This window comes from Achroia grisella, unplaced genomic scaffold (genome assembly GCF_030625045.1).
Source record: "Achroia grisella isolate CSIRO2021 unplaced genomic scaffold, CSIRO_AGI_Agris_v1 utg1110, whole genome shotgun sequence".
NCBI lineage: Eukaryota > Metazoa > Arthropoda > Insecta > Lepidoptera > Pyralidae > Achroia > Achroia grisella.
The window spans coordinates 681,731-695,847 of record NW_026712580.1 but is presented as its reverse complement, the minus strand read 5'-3'; the positions used below and the strand labels follow the sequence as shown (position 1 = coordinate 695,847).

Here is a 14,117-nt window from a genome sequence, read left to right as displayed (position 1 = left end):
ACTAACAAGAGAAACTATTGCTACTTTATCAATGTACGCTTACAACTCGGCCATCCTGCTGAGACGAGTCCCTTCGTCGGGCCCACAGATGTAACTGTACATACATCAAATCTAACTAAAACAATTAATATTGACTTCACAATTATAAGAACACAATTCAATATGTTGAAATTAATTTAATATTATTAACCTAATTATGTAACTATTATAACAGTACTAATTATTTGTTTCCTTATTTTTCACAAACATATTCAAATTTATTTCAGTTTAGGACTCTGAAGTTAACGTGATATACTTCAGCATATTAATGACAAAGAAAATAACTAAACTTCATTCATAACCTGATTTGATATTAAATATACTATTCTGACTATATAATGATTACACAACTTTGTGAATTGTTGTGAACAAATTGTGAACACAACTTAATTAACTAGCTTAGTTTACTAAGTTGATAATATAATCTATATTATGTTATTAATATGTTTGTAACACTTTAATGTTGTAGTAATTTATCATTCTAGTTACAATACATTAAAACAATTACATCAAAACGTTATTCTTACAGAGAAAGTATAATATTCTAACTACAGATGTATAGACATGTATAAATGTTGTATATATCTGGAAACTAAGAAATAATATATTGTAAAAATATAATTGTATATAATATTCGCCAACTTAAAATTAAATGATGATATTATGAAATACTTGTATATAATAATTTAACTTTTCTACATGATAATTATTACATTTTAGTTTACAACTTCAGGTTCGGATTCGGAACTGGACCCAAAATTATTATCAAAATGTAACCAAGGTTTTATTCTGTCTACAGCCACAACATTGTTGTAGTGGCGGTGTCCTTTACTCTTGGTTAGAGGGGTGTCCTCGACTACAAACCTTTCATTGGGTAATATTTTCCTTATACGATATGGCCCTTGGAATTTCATAGCCAACTTCATGGACTGGCCATCACTAGGAACATCTCTTCTGATGCTCACCAAGTCACCTACAGAATACACGGTGCTAGCTTTCCTTTTAGAATCAAACTTTTCCTTCTCCTTCCTCTGCTGGTTCTCAATGTTCTTACTTGCGTCAGATCGTATGTCTTCAAGGTCCTCTGCCGATTTCTTATTGATGGTTTCAATAATTACATCACTTAGTATATTTTCTGAACCACTATTAATTTTAAACCCGAAGAGCAACTCGGATGGGCTTTTTCCAGTTGTTTTGTGAACTGTCGTATTTAAGCCCAGCTGAATACTGTATATATATTCATCCCAGTGTTTATCATTTTTATCTGAGCACTTTGTGGACAGGGCTTCTAAAATAGAGCGATTGAATCTCTCCACTTGTCCATTAGCTCTTGGTGTAGATACAGCGTTTAAGATGTGCTTTACCCCGTTGGACTTACAAAAGGTTTGAAACGCTGAGCTCGTAAATGAGGTTCCTCGGTCACTGATAAGCCTCGTCGGGGTGCCGAAGTAACTCATATGTTCCTGTATAACCTTTGTAGTAGTACTAGTTTTAGTGTTCCTTACTGGTTTAATATTCACGTATTTCGTAAAACCATCTACTATAACAAGAAGATACGAGTTACCTCTGCTGCTCCGCACAAAAGGCCCAAGATGATCTACATGGATGGTGTGAAAGGGAATCTCAATCTTTGGTATAGGATGTAACTCGCCTTCCTGTCTACCCGTAGTCCCTTTATGGTGAGCACATTGTAAACATGCTCGAACATACTTTTTAACAAAGCGCCTCATTTTGGGAAACCAGAATGTCTCTTGTATACGTGCAAGAGTTTTGTCAAAGCCGAAATGACCTAAATCATCATGATTCATCTTTAAAATCTGCCAACGAACTCCTTTTGGTACCACCCATCGCAAATCTGAGCCACTACTACCTGTAATCCGAAACACTTTATCATTTTTGACCTTATAATTCTTTAATATGTCGGCCACTTCTGCTGATTCGGAATTTCCCAGTACGTCCTTGATACGACAGATTTCTTCGTCATTAGATTGGACTGTCGCGATCCAATCATCAATGTTGGTATTTAACACATCTAGTATGTGTATATCATTTTCAGGTTCTCCAACTGGGTTGCGGCTTAATGCATCCGCGTGTTGCATGGCGGATCCGGCACGATATTCTATTTCACAGTCGAACTCTTGTAGCTGAATCCACCAACGTGCAATTCGAGGAATAAGATCCCTTTTAGTCATGGTAGTCCGTAGGGCGTTACAATCCGTCAAGACTTTGAACGGAATACCAACTAGATATACTCGAAATCTGGCTAAAGATGCCACTACCGCCAGAGTTTCCAATTCAAACGAGTGCAGTCGTTGTTCTTCAGTTGTAGTTTTACGACTGTAGTATGCCACCGGTTTGAATAGACCTTCATCATTTTTTTGAACCAACACGCCTCCAACGCCGTTCTTACATGCGTCAGTATGTACTTGAGTTTCACGTTTAGGGTCATACAGAGTGAGAACGGGTCTTTGTACCAAATTGGCTTTTAATTTACCAAATGCTTCCTCCTGTGGGGCATCCCATTTCCATTCGGAATTCTTCTTGAGGAGATCGGTGAGCGGTCTCGCAATTAACGCGAATCCCTTTACAAATCTTCTAAAAAAACTAGCCAGACCCACAAACTGCCGTAGTTCGTGCACGTTCCTAGGAGCTGGGAATTTATCCACAGCTTCAGTCTTCTTACTGCCAGGTTTAATGCCATCCGCGCCAACTTCGAAACCAAGAAAATCGATCCTGTCAAAAAAGAACCTGCATTTACTTAATTTGAGGGTTAGGCCACCCCGCTTTATTAATGCGAGAACTTCTTCCAACCTATCTAAACCTTGTTCAAAAGAAGTTGCGGGAATAAGAAAGTCGTCCATATAAATTAGTGCGTATTTAATTTTTGCATCTGCTAGTATTTTATTCATTGTTCTCTGGAAGACAGACGGGGCGTTTACAAGGCCAAAAGGCATTCTTGTAAACTGGTATTGACCATCGGGGGTCACGAAGGCTGTTTTCTCCTGAGAGGCTTCAGCGATGGGAATTTGGTAGTATCCTGATGCTAGATCCAGAGATATAAACATCTTACTGCCTGCAAGCTGGTCTAGTTGATCTTCAATACGGGGGAGTGGATAATGATCCTTCTTCGTTCTTCGATTAAGAGCGCGATAATCGATGCATAAACGTTTCTCTCCAGTCTTCTTTTGTACCAACACTATAGGGCTAGCATAAGGAGATGACGTTTCCCGTACGATACCAGCATCCATCATCTCTTGTACCATATTCCTTACTTGGTCTCTCTCACCCCAAGACAGTCTATATGGTCTGTATACTACTGGTTCCGAATCATTAAGTTCGATTGTCATCTCGCCCGCCGTCGTAAAACCAAGATCTTTTAGTCCCGTGGAAAAGCAATCACTGTATTTAGATAGAAGATTTTGTAATGCTAGTTTCTCCTTTATAGTAATCTGCGTACCACATAAAACCTTTTCGTCTGACTTGAATTCAGCAAACGTCATAGAATATATATCGTATTTATGCGATACCGGAATTGCTCGTGTTAAAATTGAGTTATGATCAACTATAAGATTTTTGTTACTCACATTGTGAATGAGTAGGCGACCGATGCCTGCTTCCAAAGAATATTCACCTGGTAAAAGATAATGTTCTTCTCCACTCAGACCTCTTATACTGCCATTCACCAGCACTTTGCCTGCATACTCCGGGGTGGTCACCACAGGTATCACTCTCGTACTATGAGGTGGTACATTGGTTTCCATTTGAACTCTCAAAATAATTTTTGAGAGGATCATGCCTAATAAAATAAGGCATGATCCTCTCAAAAATTATTTGTTCAGGAGTCTTTGTAATAACTATATTTGGTTTTTCTGTAAAAGAATGCCCTAGCAGCATTGGGTACTTTAATATATTATTATTTACAATGAAAATTTCAATACTTTCCTTTATTCCCTGTACTTTAATTTCGCCATAACAGCGGCCTAATGGCACAAAACAGTCTCCACCTACTCCCTGCATTACAGGTAAGTCATTAGTCGTTACGACGAGATTTAGTTCATTCGAGATTTGTTCCCTAATTAGAGTACATTGACTACCAAGATCTACGTAACATTCCATGCTTAGCCCATTTAATTCTACCTGTATTATATATTTTCTATTAACTTTATCCGAAGTAGTTAGTGAGGCGATTTGCTTCTCATCTCTCAAATATGTTCCATGTCTGTCTTGTGTATGTTTGTTTGTGTTATCTATCGTATTCTGCGAGTAATTCCTACTAGTTTTCTGAGTAAACAATGCTCTACAATGAATATCCAAATGCCCAACTTTATTGCATTTTGAGCATTTATTGGCTGGCTTCGGACATTCAAAACTCCTATGTCCGTCTGTATCACAGTTATAACATTTGAAAACTCTTTTAGTCTGTCCTGTCCTGTATTTATTAGAAGTAATGCGTCGATCTTGTCTTGTTTTGTCACTGTCCTTCACGTTTGCAACCTTAACGGTCTTAAAATACCTTAACACATCTTCTGGCTCTTGGAATCGGGCCGCTTGTGCACCCACTCTCACTGCCCTATCTTCGACTCCGTGTAATAAACAGTCTACCGCTTTGCGACCTTTAATGGAACTTCTGTTAAGTAAATTCATTTTATCATAATAATACTGTTCAAGCGATTCGCCATAACGAACACGCTTGGCCAGCATCTCCGTTAGTAACTCCGCATAGTCCTCTCGACATGGGAAAGATTCTATAAGTTTCTTTTTCCACATGTTCCATGATAGCATGACTGTGTCCAAACCCTGATACCATGACTTTGCGACACCAACGAGCTTTGGCAATGCAAAATGTATCGTTTCTCGCTCATTCCACCCATAGATCGAGGAACATTCCTCGACTTTCGTGAGCCAAGTCAAGATGGTTTGATCCTTTTTCATTGGGTCGAATTCTGGAACCACATTATTTAAGGATAGTTTAGAGCTCGAACCTTTCATGCTATCTAGGATATGTAGAAACTTATCTAAGATCTCATTGGTATTACTTTCCCGAATTTTATGAGTCGGGGGGCTACCACTTGCACTGCGATGTCGATTCCGTTTCAGACTATTGCTTGCATAATTTTCGCGTACACAGTAACTTGTGTGGCTATGCATCCCATTGTTTGCCTTGTGGCTAATTGGCCTATGATGTAGGGTGGGGATGTTTCGGCTCTCGTTGTGAAGTCCTATTTCCGGTGATCTACTTCTAGAACTGTAACGGCGTCTTTGCCTACTATTTGATCGACTACGCTGCGAATAATTAATAGCTGCTGCTGCTATTTGCGACTGACTACATGAGCGCCTATATTGTTGCTCATTATTACTACGACTATTAACTGCTGACTCACCATTCCGTCGATGATCTAGACGATTAGGAGTTTGTAACACCCGACGATGACTCACGCTTCGCCGATTTGATGAACGAGAAGTCTCAAACCGGTGAATACTTTCACGGTAGCATTCAGTCATCTCACCAGTGTTACCCCTGCGGGACTCGCCTTCCCGACGAGTACTTGGTGAAGGGCGAGTCTCTACCTGATCAGACTCACCTTCCCGATGATTTCCCGATGAAAAGTGAGTCGTTACCCGGCGGGACTCATTTTCCCGTTGCACACCCGATGATAAGTGAGTCTTTACCCGACGAGACTCACTTTCCCGTTGCATACCCGATGATAAGTGAGTCTTTACCCGACGAGACTCACTTTCCCGTTGCATACCCGATGATAAGTGAGTCTTTACCCGACGAGACTCACTTTCCCGTTGCATACCCGATAATAAGTGAGTCTTTACCCGACGAGACTCACTTTCCCGATGAATACCCGATGTGTCACGAGTCATTACCCGGCGAGACTCACCACTTGTTTGTCCATGTACGTCTACGGAATATCGCTCACCCATTAGTGTTACTTCAGGCTCTCTAGCCCGTATATCCTGCACCAGGTGACGGTCCTGATGATGTATTTCCAAGTTCATCCCAGTTGTATTCTCGTTGTCACTGGCGTCCATGATACTGAAACATGTAATACGTAAACAAGAGTAGTATATGTTTATTTTACTGGTAACCCAACTTGAGTTAATACCTTAGACAATGTTAAATATAAGTTTCCCGCGTGTAGTTGGCATAGTATTGGAGCATATTAGTTACTATCTAAAAACGAACTTAAACAGATTTCATATCAATTACAACTTGTATATTTGTATACCTAGAAGGCAATTCTGCACTCTATCTAGAAATCATTGCATAGATTCTTTACTAGATGTGAACAATATACGTTATAATATACTACAATACAATATACCTATAATTGTATCATCTTAATACCGATTAAATATTAACCTCAATGTTATTTCTTACATAATGGTACGGTAAAATACGGATAATTATCTAGTATACTAGAATGCGGCAAACGACAATTGTAGGTAGCACAGCATACTTTTATTAGTACCTCTGTTTGGAGATGTTTAAGTATTACCAGCACCTAATTGGATTCTAATCATGCTACTTATTGTGTATATGAGGTCTTAGTAATTACCATATCATAATACTCACGATTTTACACCACCATTTTCATCCAAATAACAATTAATCTCAATCAGTAGCAACTCAATTATTTAATCAATAATCGATAATAAACTCGAGTGGGTAGATTTTAAATTATATTGGAAGATTATCTTCATATTAATTATATGTATTATTATTTTTTTTTTTTTAAGTAACTGCATAAATACTTCATTACACTTATATCACCAATAATTTCTATGAGACATTGTAGTGGTATACGCATACAGAAAAAAAAAGAAATTTTAAACACGTACAATTTCGCTCAAAAACTTTCACTACGGTGGGCAAGGATAGACAGGCAATCGTACTGCTAAGGTTAACTCGGCCATAGGTAGTCTGCCTGCCTATCCCACTTCTGAGTTGAAAGGAGTTGATATAATTGAAACCCAAAATCATACTTCCCGTATAAAGTTTATTCTCCATACACGTATACAATCTCAGTACATAATGGATACCACTACAATGTTACATAAACTAAGCAATTAAGCCTATTTAACATAATAAATTAAGTAAAACTGACCTGCTTCCTTGGTTAGTGATGATCCTTTCTGTGATGTTATCCGACAATGTCTTCACACAACAACCGCTACTCGTTTTATGCCCCAATAATCCAATTGTAGTTTTAAAAATAACTATTATCTACAAAGTACGGTACGTGGGGCGCTAAGGTAGCGCCATCTATGTTACTAACAAGAGAAACTATTGCTACTTTACCAATGTACGCTTACAAATTGTACTTCCAAAAATAACTATTATCTACAAAGTACGGTACGTGGGGCGCTAAGGTAGCGCCATCTATGTTACTAACAAGAGAAACTATTGCTACTTTATCAATGTACGCTTACACAAGAGTATGATTGTATACATCGGTCTGGTTATTTAAAATATCTATGTTTTTGTATCAGTTGTCTAGTACACATAACAAGCTCGGCTTTGTTGGGACTAGATGGCGCAGTGTGAATTGTCCTCAGATACTATTATTATTATTTTGCTTCATTTTCAGAGATTTTGCTGGTTTATTTTTTAGCATATACTATATTTATTTACATTATTATTATCTATACATACAAATAAAATTGGAGTGTCTGTTTGTAATATTGAAATAACCGTTTTTCACTATATGCATATGAATATAAATACGGTACATACACCAAAATAACATTTTTTACAATTTTTGTCTATCTATCTGTCTGTTTGTTCCGGATAATCTCTGAAATGGCTGGACTGATTTTGACGGGATTTTTTTGGCAGGCAGCTGATGTAATAAGGTGTAACTTAGACTACTTTTATTTTAGAAAAATAAAGATAAATTCCATGCGGACGAAGTCACGGGAACAACTAGTTAATAATAAAAAAACAGAGAAAGGATGTACTAAAAAGAACATACAGGAAACAGTTAACTAAACATATTTACATTTACTTAGTGTAAGAGACCGAATAATTTCGATAATTAAAAAAAAATAACAATATGAAGCGACCTTCACAAAGATCTGTTTTCGTTTCAAGAGATCACAAGATGGTATTTGAAATATGTTTCCGTTTGGCTTCTGTATGAAGAGACATTAAATTACGCAGGCACATAATCATGACAAAATACGTACTCGTACAGGCAGAAACGTGGCGTAGGAAATGTGGAAAATATGGTATATTGTTAAACCAGAAGATATATGTATAAATTATAGTACCAGAACGCAAAGTAGTACGTTGTTTTACTGGTAATTTAAATCAAAAGATGTTTGTATAGATTGCAGTACCACAACACAAAATTTTGTGTTGATTTACTAGTAATTTTAACCGAGATATATATGTATAAATGGTAGTACCACGACGCAAAATACTGCGTTCTTTTACTGGTATTTTAAATCAAAAGATTTTTGTATAGATTGTAGTACCACAACATAAAATTTTGTGTTGTTTTACTAGTAATTTAAACTAAGATATATATGTATAAATTGTAGTACCACAACGCAAAATACTGCGTTGTTTTACTGGTATTTAAAAAAAAAAGATTTTTGTATAGATTGTAGTACCACAACACAAAATTTTGTGTTGTTTTACTAGTAATTTTAACCGAGATATATATGTATACATTGTAGTACCTCGTAGTAGTTTTACTGGTAATATTTTACCTATGTGTAGTTGTATTACTCTTGGATTAAAGTAACGCGGAGCCTATTGATTTTTTTTTCAAAAGTCACATTGTTTGTTTTTATAAAATAATAAATAATATTTTACCGCGATCTAACGGTTTACTATACTGTTTTACTTTCGAAGGTCGCAGGTTCGATTCCTCGCACGGTATAAATATTTGTCTTCGTGAGAATTTACGTACAGTGTTGGATGAAACTAACTCGGGGCTCGTAGCATTTTTTTTTTACAAGTATCTCGTTGTTTAATCTTCTTAAGTTTGGATTTAAGCAATGTTAATCTCACTAATAACAGATAATAATTCTTCGCGATGTAGTGGTATGCTGGAGGGGATGCGATCGATCTATTTGATTGATGACTTGATGATGATCAATATCATCATCAAATCGGAATCAATATCGGAATATTATATTATTATATACTTATTCAACTTATCGAAGATATCAGGAAACAAATAAACAGGTACTTATGGTACTCAAATTTATAACGTCCTTTTCGAAGTCACTCGAATTAAACAGAAGCGATATAATATCAAAACGGGCTCTTAACATAATGAAGCATGTTCCAAAATGACATATTGAATTAAGTAGTGTACTCGATACATGGGCTTTGTAGTCACTTCCTTGTCTCGGATCATAGTACAAATCATATTACCATTTCAATGGCAATATTGTACGCGACAACCTAATTGTGTTATGTTTAATTCGATCATGGAGTTACTGTGGAGTCATGTTGTACTAGTAACGGTGTTGTTAACTATACGAATAATCTTAAGGTATATATAATCATATATACTACCCTAATAATAATATGCATGCGTAAACGTATCTATCTGTCTGTCTGTTTGCTACATTTTCACGACTGAATACAAGTTAATGAAAATTTATATTTTAAACATAAATTGTATTACGATTGCGTATTTAAAAAATACAAACAAAGTTGGGGTAACAACTGGTGTTATGAATGCAAAAATATTTTTTCCAAAATTTAACTTTTTAACGACTAAACGGCTGTATGAATTTTAATGGAATTAGACGTGAAGTTTAAACCATATCAAATTCCTAACAAACTTTTATTTACAAAATAGTAAACTAAATTGCAGGTAAAAGCTAGTATTACAACATTCTTTAAAATAAAAACATTTTGAAATCCATTCTGAATTAGCAAAGACCGATGTCTTTGCTAATTCAGAATACAAAAAAATACTTAGTACAATCATTGTTGATTAAACTTGTTGCTATGTTAAAGGTAATTAACTATATCCTTTAATTTATGTTCTAGATTTATTCTTTATAGGTACTATACAACTGACAGATTATTTTTTTATGCGATCTTTGTACTGTACAATCGAACCCCCAACGATTGAAAGTAAATCGGTGTGTTGAACCACTAGATCACGGCGAAAAATGTAAAACAGAATCTTGATTTTTAAATTTCGAACCCTTCTGTTTCACGTTCTAAAAACCTATATTCCAAAGAATAAATAGACTTTTAGATTTGGAAGCTTTAGGTTCCACGTTCAAAATCTTCCAAGACTGAGTAATAAACTCATCAAGAGTTATTCACTAATTTCCGTGTACTTTTTATTTGTCCTTTCAACCAACGAAAGGGTACAGGCACCTATAATCGGGCTTTGGGTACTAACTGGATATTAGACATGGTCGTTGGGCACTGCCCAATTCCGTTAAATAAATGACAGAAACTGCAGTTGAATTGTTACATTGAGGTGTGGTCTGGAAATTGGCGGAATGTGAAATATTTATTCTTACATCTTGCAGACTTATTACTGCAGTTTCAGGCTACTAAGATTATTATTACCCGCAATCATCTGATGTAAGGCGGAATCTAAAACACTGGCCCATCGAGGACGTCATTACTTCTTCTCTAAATTTATTATAAACCTTGTTACATCAACTACCTGCCAAAAACAGTCTTATCAAAATCGGTTCAGCCAGTTCAGAGATTAGCCGGAACAAACAGACAAAGAGACAGACAGACAAAAATTGTAAAAAATGTTATTTTGGTGTATATACCGTATTCATATTCATATGCATGTAGTAAAAAACGGTTATTTCAATATTACAAACCGAGACTCCAATTTTATTTATATGATTATGTATAGATTAATTAAGTTTGTCAAAAGGAGGCAAAGAATTATCTACATGAGTTATGTCGATTAATGAAAGATGAATGAGCGGGCAGCAATTCTGCCCTGTTGGAATTTCACTGAACCGAAATGTGTGAGCTTGTACTACGTTACTTCCGTGTCAGTTATATTACGTCTTTATTGCCTCCTCGCTTTTCTTCTGTGCATGGCGGTAATCTAAACGTGACATTAGAAATAGCAGTGCTTCTTATTCGTTGACAGGCGTACTACTGCGATACGTGAAAGAAAGAAATCTAAGTAAGTAATGAATACAAAAGTTTGCACCGTGTGAGGAATCGAACCCGAGACCATCAGAAGTAAAGCGGTTTGCTAAACCGCTAAACCACCGGGGCCCGTCATAAAAACTTCATGTTTTTGTCTATTACATCAATTGTTTGTCCATAAAAGACAATAAATGGTTGATTTATATAATTTTATACAAGAAATATATAAAACTGAAATTTATTTTCTTTTAAAGTAGAACTGTGTTACATTATTAGATTTATTGATTGAAAGAGATATTTTTTTACGTACCTACCTGGAATAACTAGCTAACTGTCCCAGCTAAGACAACTGGCAGCAATATATTATATAATACATATAAAACTTCATTATCTGACGCCCCTATGAACTCTCAACCACTGACCTCTAGTATATTAAACATTACCTAAATTATACAATATAACAAAAGAAGAAAAAGAGGCAACATCGGTTAATATTAATAAAATAACACGAAGAAGCCTGATATATAAACTTATGAAAAGATATAGCGACTCCGCTTTAATGAATTCAGAATTTCTTAAAGAAATACTGCAGAACATTTGACTGTATGATTTTATACCTCTGATATGATTTTTACCATACCTTGAATCTCTCGGTTTGTTCTATACTATAACGTTCATATGTATAATACTTACCGTATTATATTATACATATAAACGTTACTCTTGAATCACTATATGTATTGCTGAAAACTGTAAAATTTAAAAGATATACTCGAAGAGACAGCCGAAGTTACTTTATAAAAAATTACCCTTGAAGAACATTAAAAATAAATATTCATTTAAGTAAATTCAAATTTCGAACACCAGTATCTCAAAATTATTATTGAATTACTAGCCAGTATTGTTCTCAAAAATAAAAAGTTTTTTTAATATTATAATTATGACAACCTCTCTAGCATTGTTTTTTAAAAATAGCGTTCTTTTATACGTTTTTTTACTATTTAAATTATGACAACGTCACTGTTTGTGTGGCCAGAAGTTAAGGATCATTACGTTCGTGAGTACGAGACTGCGAGATTGGCTAATAGGCTTAAAATGTTACGCATGGCTGGCTGCCTTCGTCCTTTGCACAAAACATCAGTTTATGCATAGAAAAAAAAATTATGTGCCTTTACCAAAGAGTAGTGTTATGTGTATTTTATTGTGTATTTATTTATATATAAAAGAAACGTGTATTCAAAACAGCAATACACAAGTTTCTTGCTCATTCTTTTCGTATGAATCTGCGTTCGGAATGAGTGGTAGAATAAAAAATGTAACTATTCAAAAGTGCTTGTATTGAGTTTATTTGAATAAAGATTATTTCTATTTCTTAAGTTGTATGCATACTATGCATAGTACTATGATCATCGCTAAAGTATGATCAATAGAAGCTTTTGCAGTAATAATTCTGCTCAACAATGGGGCTGGCTGGAATCCATATTACTTCTTCTGTGTGAAACGACGCTAGTAGCACAATAGTGCGACTTTGTACGGCCGCATATATTTACTCGTTCTAATAATACTACAATACATGTAAAAATTGTTATTTAACTAATAATTATATATGTTTAAATCGAGGATTTGAGGGATGGTTGATAGATATTTATTATATTTATGAAATAAAAATGCCGTGTTGCGTTAATGTCTCCGAATGAGTGCTAAATTAGACACAGTACTGTTTTCCCTCGAGACGGCTGATCCCAGGCAATAAGACTAGGTGGCTCCCAACAAGGTGGGGATGTGAGATTTAGAACTGCTTCCTTCCCCTCACAACTGCTCACTTATGTAGAAACGGACTCCCCAGATAGTTAAAACATATATATTACTCTGAATTTTGTCTGCCTTTTATGTACGACAATTTTATTATATTCAGATTCGTCGCTTAGTAGTAGTAATAGACAGACGGATCTTTTAGATATTTTTTGTTATGTTTAAGCTCACTTTCCAATACCTGTTGTAAAACAGAAACTAGGGAACAATGCAAATAATTGGAAATACATATTATAGTTAAAAGATCTATTGTTGCATTTATCAACTCTATTCTTGCATTTATAATATTAGTATGAATAATAATAATAATAGCACTAAACAATTCACACAGCGCCATCTAGTCCCAAACTAAGCAGATCTTCGGATGTAGGTAATAGACAACTGATATAAAGACTTCTTTATTTTACACCATTCATCGCAACATGCACTATCAAATTAGCATTTGTATGTGCTCTCCGTTTGATTGGCGAAAAAAAATATTTACTAACCTATGTCATGCCATGCTATTATTATGTAAAAGTGATATGGAACTTTTTCTTTATTTTGTTATATTCGTATAGATAACCATCATTTCCTGGGCTGTCCTACGCGACGCTGTCTTTCTAAAACATTTTATATTACACGTGATACTTTGATTTTCGTTTTATTTGTATGCCAGTATTTCAACTTATTATTCTTATATTTCCATACAAAGCTAATAAAACGAATAAATATTTATCATTACTATGACATTTACGAGATGTTTGAATAAAATATTATAATAGACATTATTTCTAAGTTATTGGATCTGAAAAGTTATTTTATTGGGCACGTGAAAGGTCACTGTTATTTTAACGACATATAAAATTGTCTACAGACGACCTCAAAATTGGTGGGGTTTAAAAAAATATATAACTTTTTTATGATGATAATGGAATGGTGTCTTCGCTAACGGTTAACGCTACAGTGGAGCTACAGTGGAGGATGATAAGATGAGCGTGAGGTCAGGTCAGTTAGCCCACCGTGATACATTCACCTGGAATTCATTATATTGACTTCCAGGGTAAACAGCATGCAAGTCAACCTGACATGGTACATTGTTAGCAATAAGATCATCAGACCACATTACTAATAATCTTCTTTCACCCTATATACTATGTTTTGGTTTAGCTCA

The 14,117-nt window shown here is 35.2% G+C and overlaps 1 protein-coding gene across 1 annotated transcript; it reads right to left on the bottom strand.

Moving 5' to 3' along the window:
* Nucleotides 1-755: 755 nt before the first annotated feature.
* On the bottom strand, nucleotides 756-6,078 carry LOC131849440 (uncharacterized). The gene is made up of 2 exons (XM_059199522.1): nucleotides 3,978-6,078; nucleotides 756-3,835 (listed from the first exon to the last, which is right to left on the bottom strand). Exons 1-2 carry the CDS (start codon nucleotides 6,076-6,078, stop codon nucleotides 756-758), a joined length of 5,181 nt encoding a protein of 1,726 aa, XP_059055505.1.
* Nucleotides 6,079-14,117: the final 8,039 nt, after the last annotated feature.